This window comes from Lissotriton helveticus, chromosome 11, assembly GCF_964261635.1.
Source record: "Lissotriton helveticus chromosome 11, aLisHel1.1, whole genome shotgun sequence".
Taxonomy (NCBI): Eukaryota; Metazoa; Chordata; class Amphibia; order Caudata; family Salamandridae; genus Lissotriton; species Lissotriton helveticus.
In genome coordinates this window covers 724,404,969-724,423,704 of record NC_136072.1, presented here as the reverse complement: position 1 = coordinate 724,423,704, position 18,736 = coordinate 724,404,969, and the positions used below count along the sequence as shown (strand labels likewise).

General features: G+C 47.3%; 1 protein-coding gene across 1 annotated transcript in view; it reads right to left on the bottom strand.

The window, feature by feature from the left end:
* Window positions 1–18,736, bottom strand: part of DOCK5 (dedicator of cytokinesis 5) — an 852,732-nt gene that overhangs the window by 318,549 nt on the left and 515,447 nt on the right. The window contains exon 21 of the mRNA XM_078666602.1: window positions 16,312–16,412. Within this exon, the coding sequence (XP_078522728.1) occupies window positions 16,312–16,412 (101 nt within the window). The remainder of the gene's footprint in view (window positions 1–16,311; window positions 16,413–18,736) is intronic.

Sequence of the window (18,736 nt, the reverse complement as noted above, 5' to 3'; positions counted from 1 at the left end):
GTTTGCGGCGGTCAACTGCCAATGGGAGGGAACGCCTTACAATATACTATCGGTCTACATTCCGCCAGCACTACACCAAGAGACTTTCCAGGACCTGGGTAAGCTACTGATCGAACTCCCAGAAGGGGAATTCATAATTGGCGGCGATTTCAACACAGTATTGAATACCTCTATCGACCATCAACCCCCGCGGGATACTACAAGACCCGCCCACATATTTAAAGATTTCCTGGAAGCACTGGGGATGGTGGATATATGGAGAATTAAACACCCTCATGAACGCCAATACACATTTAATTCGGGAGCCCATAATAGTTCCTCCAGAATAGATTACATGCTGACACTAGCGATTCCCCTAGACAAGATTACAGTAATAGAACACCTCCCCCGGGGGATATCGGATCATTCCCCGATACAACTCACCTACACGGCGCTACCCACCCGGCGCCGGAGAGTCTTCCCGATCTACCCAGGGTATCTCAAAAATAGACAGATTTTGAAGACACTGATGACCTCCACCACACAATACTTTGACGAAAACTTACACTCGGTGGCCTCACCATCAGTCCTCTGGGAGGCATATAAGGCAGTGATTAGGGGCCAAGCTATCTCCACCATTACTAAGCACAAAAAAGACCAAAGGGCGAACATTGAGGCACTAGAAACAGCTGTCCAAACTGCGGAGTTGGCCCACGCATCAGACAACTCGGAAGATACGACACGCACCCTAGCACTGGCCTCTCAGGAATACAGGGCGTACGCTGAGGATATGACCAGAACGAGACTGACTGACACAATGCACAGGGTCTATGAATTGGGGGACAAAACAGGGAAAATGCTTGCCTGGCTTGAGCGAAAGGAAAGGGCGAATAGATGCATCGCTACATTAGAACTCCCAGACGGCACCCATACGACATCTCCCACACGCATAGTAGAAGAACTGGCCACTTACTACGAGACGGTATAAACTGCGCGCGGAGGGGTGACAGAGGAAGCTAGCATGGCATTCCTCCAAGACGTGCCTCTGACCACACTGTACCAGGAAGACGCGCAAGCACTGGAGAGTGATTTAACAGGGGAGGAAGTAGGGAAGGCCCTGGCAGCACTACATACTGGGAAGGCCATGGGACCCAATGGCCTGCCTGTGGAGCTTTTTAAAACACTTGCACGACAGCTTGTCCCGCACATGCTTCCCATGTATCACGACTGTTTGGAAAAGGGTACACTCACGGCGGACCAGAGACTGGCGACCATTGTATCGATCCACAAACCTGGCAAACCACCTGTCCTCCCGTCCTCCTATACGCCTATCTTACTAATGAACACTGATGCAAAAGTTCTGGCAAAGCTCCTAGCCCTCCGACTGCAGCCCCACCTCACAACCTTAATCCACCCGGACCAATCCGGCTTTATGCCCGGGAGGAACACGTCTTTGAACCTCCGCCGCCTCCATGGAGTCCTGCACCGCATCCCTATGCTGCGGGAATACGCGGCCGTTCTCTCCCTGGATGCAACGATGGCCTTCGACCTCGTGGAGTGGCCATTCCTATTTGCAGTGCTTAAGAAAATGGGGTTTGGACCGAAATTTTGTAGTTGGATTAGATTACTCTACGCCGAACCCCTCGCGCAAGTAGTTGCAAATGGCCATACCTCACGTACATTCACACTGGGACGCGGAACAAGACAGGGATGTCCACTATCCCCGCTCTTATTTGCCCTAATATTAGAACCCTTAGCGGTGAAGATCCGCCTTTCCCCTCTGATCAAGGGAATAACTTGGGGGACAGGATGGGAGGACCGCATCTCTCTTTATGCGGATGACGTATTAATCTACTTAATGTCCCCTACAGCCTCACTGGCAGCTCTGATGACCATACTTAAAAACTACGGAGAGGTGTCAGGGTATGCCATTAATTGGGCAAAATCACTACTATATGTCCTCCTAGGTCGGCCACCCTTACTACCCCCGGGCTGCGCACTACAAACGGTCACTAGAGGTTTCAAATACCTGGGAATATACGTTACACCACAGGAATCAACCTTTTTGGAAGAAAACCTAGTTAAACCCCTGCAGAGGTTGAAATCGGATGTCGCCCATTGGCGCCCCTTACCACTGACGTTGCTGGGGAGGGCCGCACTATTTAAGATGCTAGCACTCCCGAGGTTTTTATATGTGTTACAAAATACGCCCTTTCCGGTCCCTCTCACGTATTTTAAATCCATAGACTCAGAAATTTCCACTCTACTTTGGGACGGAAAACCGGCCCGCATAGCACAATCCAAACTGTGCCGCTCCTGGTATGATGGGGGAATCGCCCTGCCCTGCGTAAAATTATATTACTGGGCGGCACAGCTGATGGTGGTGAATCAATGGCTCCATGCTCCACAAGAGGACCCAGCCTTCCGCCTCGACAGAACTGTCCTGCCCGCAGACCAGCTGATGAAGGCACTTTATAACACCAAAAGACGCCACAAATTATCGGGTCCAACTGCCCATACGGTTCGGATCTGGCACGCAGCACAGAAGGCCCTGGGTTGGGAAGGGGTACTCACACTGGCCACACCACTCTGGGACACATGTCGTCTGGGTACTCTGGCAAATACCAAGGGTTTCAGGCAATGGGACCTCATTGGCATCTCTAAGATAGGTGACTTATGGAAGAGGGGTGAGATCGTCACGTTCCCCACCCTTCAAGAACAATACGGGATGGCGGATACTGAACGGTATAGATATGCACAAATCAAACACGCCTTACAAAGCGCCATTCCGACAGGTACAACTCTTACTGAATCCTCCCCACTAGAGGACAGACTCCTTACGGACTGTCTCGACAAGAAAGCGATCTCTCTCACGTACCGAAAACTAATCAACAATCTCCCAGATCCCACGGTGGTTCTCCGTAGCAGATGGGAGGTAGAATTAGGAGATATTGAGGACGAAGACTGGTTACATGCACAAGCATCGGCAAGAGAGGCAACCATACCATCACGGCTCAAACTAGTACAATTGAAAATATTACACAGAATATACTACTCCCGCACGCTCTTGCACACATTAGGCCGTATCCCAGACCCTAATTGCTTACGGGGATGTGGCCTCCCAGGTACGTTCTATCACATCATTTGGGACTGCCCGAGGGTACAGCGATACTGGGATAACGTACTATCTGAAATCTCGGAAGCTACAGAGGTGGTCCTACAGAGAGAACCTAGATGTTGCCTGTTAAATATTTGGTCCCCTACTGATATGGATCGAGGTATGCAGACTTGGGCGACGCTGGGTCTAGCTGTTGCAAAGAGAAACATCGCTAGGAAGTGGGGGTCAGGAGTATTGCCATCACTTACACAATGGGGGAACGATATGGATATAGCGATGGTAGCAGAAAAGGCTGTCTATGTACATAGAGGGTGCCCCAAAAAATGGTCCAAGATTTGGGGGAAATGGAACGAGTATCGAAGACACTTATGTGAACCACCACAAGAACTGTCTGACTGTGAAGCAAGTCCATAGAGGCAGGAATCGTTAAAGAATGTTGGGATGTCGTAGTTATGATCTTAGCGGGGGGGGGAAATGATATTCCGTTATTACCACTAGATAGTGTTGACTGGGGGGAAACACGAGTGAAGAAATGTAAATTGATGTGTGCTGCCTCGAGGACCTCCAATCCTTCAAGATTCAAACTGTTCAATACCAAGGGTACCTTACGATTAGAAGAAGAATTTAAGAGACAAGATTATGTTCACTGATACATAAGGATCTGTACACAATTGAACTGATGATGTATCTCCTTTGTAATGCATTTAATCGACCACGGTGTTGTGTAACTTGATGGAAAGCTCACAACATGTTAATAAAAAAAATAATAAAAAAAGAAAATGTCAGCTAGTGGGATATTTCCTGAAAATGCCATATTTGCTCCCTTTTTACGAGTGGAATGTGCTCTGGAAGTTACAGGTAAGGGAATTTTGGCTTTGAGGTAACACGTCTGAATGCATTTGACTATCCATCTGCCTATGCCTGACATGGATAAAGGGTTGCCTTTATGAGGTGGCGAAAAGGCTAAAAAGAGTTGTTTTATCTTCCTAAAAGTTTTAGTTCTATCTATGTAAAACATGAGTGTTATCTTTACATTCAGAGTATGAAGAGTTCTTTCTGCTAACAAATCAGAAAAAAACCAGGAAATTCAATGAGTTGAGGTGACACTGAGAGACTACTTTAGGTAGGAATTTAGGATTAGCACAAAGAACCAGTTTGTTTTGATTCATTTGAAAGAAAGGTTCTTCTAAAGTTAATGCCTGGAGCTCCCTAACATGCCTGAGTGAGACAACGGCAATTAAAAATGCCAGTTTTCATGAGAGAAATTGAATGGAACATGAATGCAAAGGCTCAAAAGGAGGACCCATGGGCCAAGTAAGTGCAATGTTTAGGTTCCAAGAAGGTGAAGGAGGTACACGATTTGTAATAACTCATTTGAGACCTTCCATGAATGTTGTAATGACTGGAATTTTGAAGAGGGATAGATGATTACTATTTTGAAGATATGCTGCTATGGCAGCAAGATGCGACCTAATGGATTTTTACACTAAATTGGACTTTTACAAACGAGGCAAATAGCAACTAATGTACTGTACTTTGGACTTCATGGAATTGATTTGCTTAGGTTGGCAGAAGCAAACACAACGTTTCTACTGTGCAGTATAAAATGGTCTAGTTGTAGGTCTACGTGCTTGCTCAAGAATGCCCATACATTCTGTTGTTAAGTTTCCATTACCAAACTCTAAGATCTCAGGAGCCAAATCGCTAGGCTGAGAATCTTGGCGTCTGATTTGTCCCTGATGCTTAGGAAAAGGTCCAGCCTGTTGGGGAGCTTCTCGTGTGGGACTACTGAGAGATCTTGTTGCGTTGTGAACCAAGTGAGAGATCCAAGGAACATGGTGAGTAATGTTTGCCTGAGTTTCCGAACGAGAAATGGAATGCGAGGGAGAGGTGGAAAAGCATAGGTAAATATCCCTGACCTACTCATATATAGCGCATTGCCCTTGGATAATGGGTGTGGGAACCTGGGGGCAAAGTCTGGGTATTTCACATTTTAGACTGTAGCAAACAAGTCTATCAGAGGAAATCTCTACTTTTGAAAGTAGGGTAGGAGGACTTGTGGCATGAGTTCTCATTCATGGATCTGTTTGTGTGGCCTGCTGAGCAGGTTCGCAGGATCTTTTATTGTCCCTGGGAGATACTCTGTCAACAAATGAATGTGATTGTGAAAAGCCCAGTTTCATATGGTCTGAGAGAGGTGTGACAACTGAGAATACTGTGTCCCCCCCCCCCCCAGTTTTTGTAGATAGTGCATGGCTGCGATATTGTCCGTCTAGACAAAGACAACCTTGTGGGACCGATAAGGAAGGAACACTTTCAGTGGTAGGAGGACTGCCTGAAGTTCCTGGAAATTTATGTGTAGAGACTAATGTTTGGCATCCCACAGACCTTAAGTGTTAAGTGTTGTAGGTGTGCACCCCAACTCATCTCGGAAGCATCTGTGGTTAAAGTGATGTGAGACACAGGGTCCTAGAAGGTTCGCCCTTTTAACAGATTGTTATAGTTCCATAATTACAGACAATGGTGAGATTGGCGGTCTATCAACACTAGATCCTTGAGGTGACCCTGTAATTGAGAACACTGGCGAGAAAGACATTGCGGTAGTGGGCACATGTATAGTCTTGTGGAGCAGATCTACTGTTAATTGCAGATGTTGTTGACATTGCTGATGAGCGCTGGCTTTGATGAGCCAATCGTCCAGATGTGGGAATATGTGAATGTTTTTTTGCCATAGATGTAATGCAACTACGACCAAGCACTTCGTGAATACCTGAGGTGCGGTAGTGACCCCAAATGGAAGAACTTTGAATTGGTAGTGCTTTCCTATTGTGACAAACTTGAGGTATTTGAAGTGAGTATGATGAACAGGTATATGGAAGTAAGCGTTCTTTAGGTCTAAAGTGGCCATAAAGTCACCTTGTTGTAGAAGTGGAATGACATCCTGTAGAGTGACCATATGTAAGTGTTCTGACAGGATGTAGTAGTTGAGAGATCCGAGGTACAAGATTGGTCTTAGGGACCTGTCCTTTTTTGGAATCAGATAGTATAAGAAATATACTCCTGTGCCTTGTTGTTGAAGAGGCATTGGTTCTATAGCCCCTTTAAGAAGAAGGGCTTTGACCTCCTGTTTGATAAGTGTTAGGTGGTCTTGTGATAGCCCGTGAGTGTGAGGTGGGATGTTGAGTGGTGTGGTAATGAGCATCAGACAGTAGCCATGTTGGATAATGGCTAGTGCCCACTGGTCTGTTATGGACTCGCAGACTGAAAAAAATGGTATTCTTTATAGGAAGCTGGGTTTCTCTTTCAGTAACCCCCCCACACACACTTTTTGCCAGACTACTGATGCACTACTGATGCACTTTGACTTGATGTGCCCTGAGTCTCTGCCAATCAGGTTCTCAGGGCCTGTGTTTTCCCCCACAACTGTATCTTGTACCCCCAATTGGCAGCTATCTGGCAACATGTCAGTGCCTTGTAAAAGGTACCAAGGGCACTATGGCCAGGGAATGCCTCTAGGGGCTGCAGCACTTATTGTGCCACCCTTCGAGACCCTGTACCTATACAATTCTCTCTCTCTCGCTCTCTCTCTCTCTCTCTCTCTCTCAGCAGGCTGTGTGTTTTGGTGCAGAACAAAGTGAAGAGTCGACATGGCATACATCCATATGTGCCATGCCTACAACTCACTAACCTGGCATAGGTCAGCCACCCCTCTAGCTGGGTGCACTCTACCAGTGGTGAGGGTACAGGTGCATGAGCCCTGAACCCCTACAATGTCTATACCAATTCTTAGACACTGTAAGTGCAGTAATGCCATTAAGAGTATATGGTGCTGGGAGTTTGTCATTACGAAATCCACAGCACCATAATGGCTTACCTGAAAATTGGGAAGTTTGGTACCAAACTTCTCAGCACCTTAACCCCACACTGATGCCAGTGTGGGATTTAATTAAAAATGCACTCAGATGGCATCTTAGAGATGCCCCATGAAAAACGGCCAGCCTCTGGTAGGTTCCCTGACTGGTACACAACAGCCTGCCACCACGAGACATTTTTCTGGACACCTGGGGGCCTCGCTTGGTGCGCGGGAAGATGGCTACGCTGTAGAGCAGCTCTGCCGTCCGACACCAATTATCCTGCATTATCCTGACTCCTGCGTCGCCATCGGTGCATAAACTATGGTGGATCTGCTTCCCAGCATCGTGGGGAGCGAGTAGCTAGCTGGTGGAGGAGTTTCTGAGTGGCGAACACCTAAGCTGCACGGAGGGCCTGCTGGGCAGCGATAGCACAAAATGGCGGCGAGCATCACGACCCTTCGCTGCTGAGCCCGGGAGCCCCTGTGGAGGCACATCTATTCAAACGACTGCAGCGGCTGGAGCGACAAGAAACAGGGAAAGGTACCTGCCTCTGTGGGTGAGCTGATGCGGGACGACTGACGGCGGAGGGGTTCGGTGTACGGCGGCAGCTGCCATTTCAGGCGGAGAGCGTACCGCCGACGCAGTGACCTATCCCTGGCAGTGCTGCAAGGGGGGCATCTGTGGTGCCCATCCCCAGCGCAACGTTTGAGGACTGTGAGGGGGGCCTGGGGTCGGCTGTGGCATGTGCGGGCCTCCGGTGGATCTGAGGCGCAGCTCATCAGAGACACGCCAGCCCACCAGAGCGGGTGAAAGTTCTTTATATTTCCAGCTTGCTTGGCGCGCTGTGAACGATTGCACGGAAAGCTGTGGTGGACCCCGGAGGCTGCCGTCGCGTACATGTTGCGGGGATCCCCCCCATTCAAAAGTCACAGGTGAGCCTGACTGAGTCCTTGCTATACGGACCGCTGAATACCCTCTGCTCGTTGGGGCCCCCTGAGAAGACGCACACGCTGAGAGGATGCACAGTCTCACCCCCTATCTCACAGCTTGATCACTCAAACTGCTGTTTTCATGGGACACTGCAGTGGGGGGGGGGGGGGATACCCGCCACTGAGACACCGCAGATTGACTCCTGACGCTGTGGTGTGGGCAAGGCGGGCTGTGGGCCCTGCGGGCGCTGAGTTTCCCATCACCGCAGCGCACTTGAAATATACGGTCCATAACTGAATTGGAGGCACTGCTTGGACTGTGAATAAATCGCCCCTTCCCCAGCTTAGCTCCTACCCTGCCGCAACGCTTCAACTGGAGAGCGATTCATCGTTGGACACCGAGGCATGCACTTCATTCCTACTCCAGTACCTAAAGTATAATTGGTGGAGTTAGGGATCATACATGTTGCTTCCGTTTCCAACTGGTCATCGTAGGGATCACTTTGGGTACGTCACAGAGGGTGTAAGTGCTGACTCTACTATATCAAACATGGGGAAACCTGACAAATCACAGCCCGGCTCACATTCGAGCAAAAAAAGCCTAGCAGGTCTGGCCGTGGCGCCACTTCCGATTCAGAACTGGATGCGCCTGTGGAGCCTGCCTCCAGTGATTCCAGCAACCTACAAAGAAGAAGGACGAAAGAAGACGCCCAGCAGAGGAGACTGTAGAAAAGAACTGACTTAGCCCCAGCCCTACCGGCCCGTCTACAGTATCCAGAGATCCTGCACCAAAAGTCGCCTTGTCCTGCAGCCAGCCACCTACAGAACCCCTGGGAGGACTGACTGCCTTCAACAAAGACTGGATCTCCTCTGAACAGCAGCTCTGTTCAAAAGAAACAGCCAAGAAAGACTCTGAGCCTACTGAGGACAAAGAAACCCGATGCCTGGAACCACCACTGCACCCGATGCCTACGGCCCGAATTCGGGTGGGCCACTGGTCACAGCGAGGTCCCCCAGCACTCCAGAGTCTGAGTCCACTGTGGTTTGACCCCTCCAAGACTCCCCTCTGCACGGAGAACCCCAACAGCGAGTGGCCAGGTAAGGTGAAATCCGGCCTCAAAAGACACTCCTGCATCCAACCGCCCTGCACTTTGGAGAAGAGAATCCGAGGTGCAACTACGTCCCGAGCCCTCCAACTTACCTGCCCTGCTGTTGGTTTCTCCTGAGTCTTCCTGGACTAAGCCTGCAGCTAAAAAACAAAAACGGTAATCCCCATTGAAAACAACAGGACACCCGACGCCAAAACAGCACCCTGCACCCAGTCGCCCTGTGCCGCTGCGGGTGTACTTTGGGTGCTAACTCGGATCCCCCTTTGACCTGAGCCTAACACCAGAAGCTTCACTCCCACAACCCAGTGGCCTGCTAGTGAGCAACCACCAACCGGATGCCCCCTATCTCCCATTGGATAACATTAGGCCTCAGCACTCTGCACCCGGCCGACCTAGTGCCACGGAGGGTGTTTTGAGAGTTCATCATGACCCTGGGGGCACCCTGGTTCCAACCCCAGAAACTCAAACCCAAAGACCGAGTACTTACCTGTTAACCGATAACTTAATTTCTCGCCAAAGGAATACATTGACTGTTTTTCCTTGAAAAATGTTTTTAAGTGTGGAGTTGATTTGTATGAAAACCTGAAAAACTGCAATTGTACAAAACTGATTTACTTATCCTTTCTCTAGGAAAAGCCCCAGTGTGATATCTGACTTAAAATGTAATCTGAAAAGTAACTGAAAAGTAATTTCAGCATTTTGACTTACGTGTATTTCAATCAACTGCATTTGAACCTACATTCAATTGTAAAACACTGCATAAGATTTTGCAAAGTATTTACTTTACTTACCTGTGCCAGGCTTGACTTGGTTCTAGAAATAAAACAACTAAACAATATTTTATACAAAACAAGCTGGTCAGAGTTCAGTCTTTCAGTGTGTGCTATCATTTGCTGATTGAGTGTGTACTACAAATGCTTAACACTACCCTCTGATACAGCCTTACTGCTCGCCCACACTATCACAAATAGAGAGTCAGGTGCTATCTACTTTTACCTCTGCCTACCTTTGGGGTTCCACTGGACTCTGTGCACACTCATTTTGGTATAGTATATACAGAGCCTGCTTCCTACAGTCTTCCCCCGACAGGTGTTGTGTGGTCGGGGGAAGGATTGGGTAGTCACTGCTTTGCAGTGGAGGTTGCTCCACGTGCAGAAGCACCTCTACCTCTTCCCTTATTGTTATCGCTTCTGAAGGAGACCCTGAATAAGTCCTGCTTATGCTGAGAAGTGGAGGCGTCTGTAGTGGTGGATTTGTATCTGCCCCTATAGCCAGAGAGGCGACTGGAACCTCTAAGTGTAGGAATTTGTAACGCTCTCATAGCTTTAGCAGTGTCCATGCCTTTTTTCATTTTGTCTAATGTGGTGTTCACCTGTGGCCCAAAGAGATGTTTCTTGTCGAATGGCATATTGGGAACTGCCTGCTGGACCTCTGGTTTAAAACCTGAACATCTGCACCAAGCATATCTGCCCCCCGCCGAGTTAAAAGCGCTGACTGCGAGCGCATTTGCTTGACTCCTACTCCTGAGGCGGATAGCCGGGAGGTGTATTCCTGATCGTTTTTTAAAACATTTTATTCTTTGAGTGTGCTATTAACTGTGTATTTTAACTGAATCTACCAACCTTCAAGACCTCTTGACACTGCCCTGGGAGCCTGCTGATCACGAGCAGCGCCTCCCTCACCTTGTCAAATCGCCCTCTGGCCGCCGCCATTGACGGCGTGCAACGAGGCCACGCCCCCTCTCTGGCCACGCCCCCCCCCCCCGCCTCCCCACACTATACAATGTGCCACTGGAGGAAGCGCAGCGGACGAGCGCAGCGGGAGCGCCGTTTGCGCGCCGAAGGCGCGCCTAAGGCAAGCCCGTCTGCGCCCGTCCGCGACCGACCTGTGACCAGCGCCAGCCATGCTGCCCGTGCCACTGCACACAAACAAAGGATAGTCTGGTCCGGTGCGGAGCTCCGGTCTATGAATACTGACACCATCTGTCAGTCGCCTGAGCTCAATTTGTTGTCTCAGGATCTCCCTTCCCTCTGCCCACGTTGCCATAAGTCTCTAGGCACCATCTCTTCGCAAACAACCTCACTTCTCAAAAAAGCTAGCAAACCTTCACGTAACACCCCCCCCTCCCAACTTAGGATCGGACTACTTAACTGCAGATCTCTTCCCAAGCATGCTAATGATCTATGCTTGCTCATAACGGACTCACAATGGGACGCCATGTGCCTCACAGAGACATGGCTCACTGAAGACAACATGACATCCATTTCGCTAGCAATCCCGCCAGGCTTTAAAATGAGTTTTTCCAATAGAAAGGAGGGCCGAAGAGGAGGTGGAGTGGCTTTCATCTACAACGAGAAATACACATTGTTGTCCTCCACTCCCACCACATTCCCAAGCATTGAGGGGCTACGCTTCTGCCTCCAAATTACCCCCCAATTGTCTCTTATAGGCCTAGTTATTTACAGACCCCCGGATTGTCCGACATCAGCCCTGTGCGAGCTTATGGACTTTATTGTTCTAAACTCTCTAGACCACTCTTACTTTATCGTAGCCGGCGATTTTAATCTTCATGCCGACAATCCTGACTGCCCACAGGCCTCTCATCTTATCTCTACCATGTACTCGGCCAATCTAACTCAAGCTATTACAGGCCCCACGCATCGAGCGGGGCATACGCTGGATCTTTTCTTTTCCAACATATTGAACACAACAGCCTTCTCTCCGCTACCACTGCTCTGGACGGACCACTACTTAATCACCATGACAATTCCAATCCCCCCCCAATCTCAGATCACAGGAAAACGATCCTATGTTCGGAGAAAATGGGATAATTTAACAGCTGACATATTGTGTCCAGCACTTCGGACAAATCCCCTACCCCTTACCTCGGATGCAAACTCCGATGCTGCATCTATGAACGTGTGGATAAGCAAAATAGTGGACTCCTTAGCGCCGGCCAGCACTGTTACATCACGCAGAGAATCGCCCTCTGCACCGTGGTTCACCCCTGAACTCAGGGCCGAAAAAAGTAAATGTAAAATACTGGAACGCCGGTGGCGAGCAAACTATTGCGATTCAGCCAAATCCAACTATAAAAAAGCTCTTCATGCTCTACATTTATCTATCAAAAAAGCCAAGAAAAACTTCTTTGAGGCCTCCATTTTACAGGCAGATCAATCGAGTAAAGAAGTTTTCAAGATTGTTCAATCCTTCTTCAATCCCAGAGCTATCGAGACGGATATTATCCCTTCGGTAAGACTCTGCGAATCCATCTCAGACTTTTTTTACACCAAAATTCTAAAAGTCTATGATACTTTTACGGACCCCGAGCCGACATTAATGGATGAGCTAAGAATTTCTGAATGTCCCACTACTCCCTTAAATCAATTTCAGCTTATTACCCTCGCTGAGGCAGTAAAAGAATTACAAAAATGTAAATCGGGAGCCCCGGATGATCCCTGTCCACCTAAACTGTGGAAATTAATGTCTGAAGCAATCGCAGCTCCCCTCTTACACATATGGAACATGTCCATTGCTACGGGCACGTTTCCGGACTGCTGGAAACAGGCCACGCTTCTCCCGCTGAAAAAAAAACCCCAAGGCGCATCGGATGATCTGAACAATCTACGACCCATCTCTCTTCTTGCAGCCCCCGGCAAAATGCTTGAAAAAATGATTCAGAGGCAGCTAAAAAACTTTATTGAAGATAGCGGCGCCTTACATGAAACTCAGTCAGGCTTTAGGGCCGGCTTCAGTACCGAGACGGCCCTCATTGAGGTTGCAGAGTCTATCAGGTGGTCCCTAGATTCAGGGGCATCAGCTATGCTGGTGCTCCTGGATCTATCAGCTGCTTTCGATACTGTAGATCACAGCAGACTACTGACCCGTCTTAAGGACATAGGCCTTGGAGACAAAGCACTTAACTGGCTACTCTCCTATCTCACTAATCGCTCCCAGAAAGTGGCCTTGGGCCCCTTCTCCTCTAGACCAAAAAATCTCTGGTGTGGCGTCCCACAGGGGTCGGCACTCAGCCCCCTGCTGTTCAATGTCTATTTGGCCCCGCTTTTCACCTTGATTGCCAAATGGGGGGTCAAGGCAATATCCTATGCGGACGACACTCAATTAGTCTTCCCATATTCAGACACGTCCGAGGCAGCCTTCAGCAAAATTAGGGGCTGTCTTCAAGACGTGGCCAAATGGATGAACACCAACAAGCTCAAATTGAACGCGAGCAAAACGGAGGTGTTATTCTTCGGAAATCTCAAACATCCCCCTCCGGATTTATGGTGGCCAACGGAAATGGGCCCTGCCCCATCTCCCAGCACCCAAGCTAAAAATCTAGGAGTAAAATGGGATGAGAACTTGTCGTTCCTGCCGCACATACAACAGCTTACCGCTGGCTGCCTGCATAAACTCAAAAATTTGCGGAAAATTCTGCCTCTGCTACCAGTCGAGTGTCGAAAAACGGTGATTCACGCAACAATCACATCTCGACTTGATTATTCTAATGGCCTCTATCTTGGTCTACCTAAATATGCGGTGCAACGCTTACAGATCGTGCAGAACGCGGCTGCGAGATTGATAAAACGGGTCCCTTTTAGGCAGCACATCTCTCCGCATCTGCACGAGCTGCACTGGCTGCCAGTGGCTAGCAGAATTAAGTTCAAAGTGCTTACCCTGGCTTTCAGAGCGCTAAAAGGATCATGCCCCAAGTATCTAAAACTCCGACTCCCCCGCTACCACCAAAAACGAGAGCTGCGCTCAAACTCCCTGCTCAAGCTAATTGTACCACGCGTGAGGAAAGCTAGACTTGGAGGCAGGTCCTTCTCAGCCGGCACGGCGAAACTTTGGAATACTCTGCCCCCTGCCATCCAATCCGCCACGTCAGAAGCCAGCTTTAGGAAACTCCTAAAAACCTGGCTTTTTATGCAATAATCCTTCTCCCTCCTGTCTACTTACTCACCCTTGTTGTAGGACTCGCTAGCGCCGGGACACCTCCCCAGAGGTAGCTGTTAGCGCTTAATAAGCTTCTGTATTATTATTATTATTATATCTCCCAAGGAGCACACTGGTATTGATAACCCTTGCAGCTGTATCTGCTGCATCTAATGCACAGCTAATTTAATTGTTGGCAATGGCCTGGTCTCTGACACAATTTGTTGCCCTCTCTTACGATGTTCTTCAGGGAGTTCCTGTAGCAGCTCTTCCATTTCATCCCAATGGGTGCTATCATAACGTGGAATAATGCTTGGGAGTTGGCAATGCACCAGTGACTATTAGCCTGGGTCACTACTCTTTTGCTGCAGTATAAATATGCTTGCTCTCCTTTTCAGGAGGTGGTGTATTCCCCAGTTGCCTGACGGTTGGCTCTCTTAAGAACTGTGGTAGTAGCTATAGAGTCTGGTGGTACCCGACTACGTATAAAAAGAGGATATGAGGAAGACGCCTTGTACTCTTTATCAACCCATGGAGTAATAACACAGGCACGTACTGGTACAGGAAGCATGGGCAGAAACTGTGTCTTTGTAGGTAGATGAAAGAGTAACAAAAAGGAAGCCATCCTCTAAAGACTCCTTGTGTAGCTCAATCCCAGCTTGTCCTAGCAATAACTTGCTGGTAAGCACTAGCATCTTCAGGAGGGGAAGGGTAGGCTGGCTAAAGCTCTGGGCCATTGGGAATGCTGGCATCTGTATAATATGTGTCCCATGGATCAGGATCCCCTAATGGGTATCCTGTTTTATTCATTTATTTATTGGTGACCCTGGAGGCGCAGCCTCGAGGTGGTCATGATGTGGAGATTAGAAGAAGAAGGAGGGGCTGGTGGAGGTGTTAATGATTGTAGGGTTCATGGTGATGATGGTAGGGGATCTGGAGGAGGGTGGTGGTGGTGCAAGATGATGAGTAGGGCTGGTATCCTTTGTCCCCCTTTTGAGAGGTACAGTCAAATCCAATGCATCCTCAAAAGCCAACTGCCATTTAGGTGAGGTTAGAAGCAAATATTCACACAGTGCCTTCTTGAATATGGATCTTTCTTTGTTTAATGTCCATGTTTTCAAGGAAATTGCTGACAGGAGACAAGGAAACGGAAGACAGCTTTGAGGTTTTCGAGTCAGATGTTTTTGGAATCGAGTCTTTGGAAGATAAAGAATGTTTTTAGGTTGGCACCGAGGGATTTGTGGTTGATTAACGATTCGGTCCCAAATGTGGGGGTGAGACAGAGGATTGTGCTTGGTCCGAGGAGGTCAAAACTGAGTATTTAACCTTGGTGGAACTTTTCGGTGCCTGGCTGGAAGGCGGGGCGTCCGAAATCTTTTTTCAAATATGACAATGGCCAGGTGTCAGTGGCGATCCAGCGACCTCTAATAATGGCAAGGGTGAGGGTTTAGAAGTCTTTTTAGGTGGATCGAGCACAGTCTTGGCCGAAAGTACTCATGTGCTGCCCGAGGGGCAGGGTGTACTCCAATTCCTCCTCCACATCAGAGCCGGAAATTTCCTTGATGGAGAAAACGTCGTCTTCCTCCTCTGCAGCATGCTCTTCCTGGGCATGCTCCTCCCCGAAAGTATTGAGAGTGTCGTCTTCAGTATGACGAGACATTTCTAGCTGACGCACCCTTCAATCACGGAGAGTCTTTTTCAACTAGAAAGACTTGCAAGCGTTGCAGTCTGCCTCACGGTGATCGGGCGAAAAGCAAAGATTGCACATCAGATATTGCTCAGTATGTGGATATTTGGCGTGGCACTGCGGGCAAAATCAAAAAGTTGTCCATCTGGAACACATCGTCAGAACGGACGGTGCATGTGGAATGGTAGGTCTGAGACAGGGCAGCACCCCGAGGGGCGATTGGTTGGTGTATGAACCAATGAACTTTTCAATCGAGATAACTATACCATCGAAGACAGGATAGGAATGAAGACTCACACACATCCGAGCTCGAAGGTGGAGAGAAAATAATCTAACAAAGGAGTCAATGCCCATGCGCAGTATCACCGAGAGGAGGAGTCATTCTACCTGTGACTTAAGTTGCACAACTCCGAGCCCAACACTTGATGGCATGAGTATGCAGGGAATGTGTATCTACATCCAAACGTGCCATTGAATACATACGTTTGCAGAAATCATTTATTCAAATTCCAATAAACATTGTACATCCAATAAATAAGAGAAAGAACAACATTGTTAGAATGCGAATAGTATTTCTAAATTTGTCAAAGATATTAGTTATAAACATACAGCTTCACATGACCCAGTGGTGGCTGGAAAGAGAAATGCTTCCTACACCTAGTGTAAAGGGAGAATTTCCAAATTAATGTGCCATACTCACATATATGCCAAGGTGGCGCTGAAGTGCTTATTAATATATGTTTCAAGTACAGGATTAAAATGCTGGAACTTGATGTCCCCAATCAATGAAATAATAAATACCTGTCAAAACAAAGAAGAAAAAAAAGACAATAATGAGAAAAGGAAAGCAGCCCAGCCTATTGGCACACAGCTATTTAATTCACACTTTAATAATTATGCCACAAAGGATTCTCAAGAACCTTGGTACCAGACTGCATGTTTGCTTTAGGAAGCCCCGCAGTTCAGGTCCTCAGATAACACACATTTAATTTTAAATATATGTTGATGACTCCAAAATGCTCATCCCACTGGATAAATCCCAGGAAGAACAGAGTAAAATCCCACTACAACTTTAAAATATGTTACACTGAAAAAATGAAACTGTCCTTTATTTGAACAGTACCAAAACTGGGATCTGGTAATTGGTGAAACTGAGCCAAAACGCATCCCAATTATATGGCATCTAAACAAGGGAAGTCAAGTATATACGTTCACAAATAACATGGCGTTTGATGTCACAATATCCTTTTCAATCCAAATCAAAGCTGTTGTCAAGGGTTTAATGCATAAGTTACTTACCTTCAGTAACACCTTATCTGGTAGAGACTAGATCTAGCCGCAGAGTCCTTGCCTTAGAATTATCCCCAGATGACAGACTAGATCCAGAAATGTTTCTTCAGCAGTACCTCTTCGCATCGGTAGAGGGTGTCAAGCGACTCCATAACGACGTCGTCCACCGGATGTGACTTTGTCACAGTTCATACAAGCCCTCCACTGGCATGCTGACGTCAGGTTCGTCCACAACTACTTTCCGTGCTAAAACACGGAGCCACGTATAGAAACTGCGATGGAAACAGTGTGCCCAAAAAGAATCCTCTTTTTTAAAATACGCTTATTTTAAGTATTATTGGCCATTTGACGTGTCTTATATTATCGTTTTTTTTTATTTTTACATCAACAAAAAGTACAAAAGGTGCGCAGAAGGGATCTAGAAAAAAAGGAGAATCAGTTCACAGAGCGGAAAGCAGAGAGGATAGGTGTGTCGGCAGAGATGAATAAGTTACTTACCTTCGGTAACATTAGTTAGTGATAGATTCCTTACCTTAGAATTCATTTATTATCCCTTTATTTTTTATCATTACTATTTTTTCCTTTGCCATTACGTTGTGAATCATGTTTAAGTATCATTTGATCGCATTGTATATTATTGTTGACCACTTCCGTTACCCTACTGAGTCCTATTTCTATAACCACACCGTTTTACCCACGTGACCGAGACACTCCTTGGTTTCTCTTATGAAAGCTGTTAGGGAACTCCCACGTTTGTCTAAACACTTCCGCGAGCCTAAGGACCACGTCGATCGTGTACTAACCTTGTTAACAGACGTGTAAGTAAACGTTGACTTGCTAGATTTCTTGCACAATTACGGCCGCTTGTCTCACTTAGCCGTGACGAGCCGCTTTAACTAATGTTTCCATTCTTTGCTAATTCAGTTTTTAGCTTTCCGTTTATTGTCGCTTGGATCATTGTCATGATATCTCCCTAAAGAGTTACTAGTAGCGTTTCAGTTACCTTGTTCATATTAGGTAAACCCCATTGTTATGAACCATTCACTTTTAGTCACCGCCATCGAATTCGGTAACTACACCATCTTTCATAGCCACATCGTTTTCTTTGAATTTTCACTGCGGTTGGGTAAAGGCGACTTTTCCACTAGTTATTTTTTGATCTTTTACGTGTGACATTTAACATTATACATAGTACAACATATGTCATTTTTGTTTAGATGCTCCCCGACGAAGGGTGGTTGCCCGAAATGCATTGGAGCTGGATTTGACTATGCATACTTATAAAATGGGATTGAATACGTTATTTCAAGAAAAACTTTATTGTTAATGGATACAATTTGATTGCATTTGACAAGAAGACAATAAAATCTTCAAAACTTTTCATGTTTACTTTTTGAACAACAGAGGAGGATTACACCACTAACCAGTGTGCCCTAAGGGATGTCATCAGTTTCCAACTGATCACACTTCTTTCTCATTTGATGTTACTCGCCCAATGGTGGAGGGCGACACCTTAGGAGCACCTATCTGAACTTGAATAACATTTTATTGAACTCAATTTGGCAGTGCACGGGCCAAATAAACTTTATAGTACTTTACCTTAGAATTACCCACAGGCATCAGACTGGATCCGGAAAGTTTTCGCCAGCAGTACCACTGCGCCCGGTAGGCGTCGTCGTGCGGCTCCATGAACTTCGTTGGCGTCGTAGTCGCCGAGATGACGTCACTTGAGCTACTTAGACGCTCCCACGCGTGATGACGTTAGTTCTGTACACGACTTTCCGCGCCAGGAACACATAGCCATGCAAGATACTGATCACTGGTGCATTGAAACT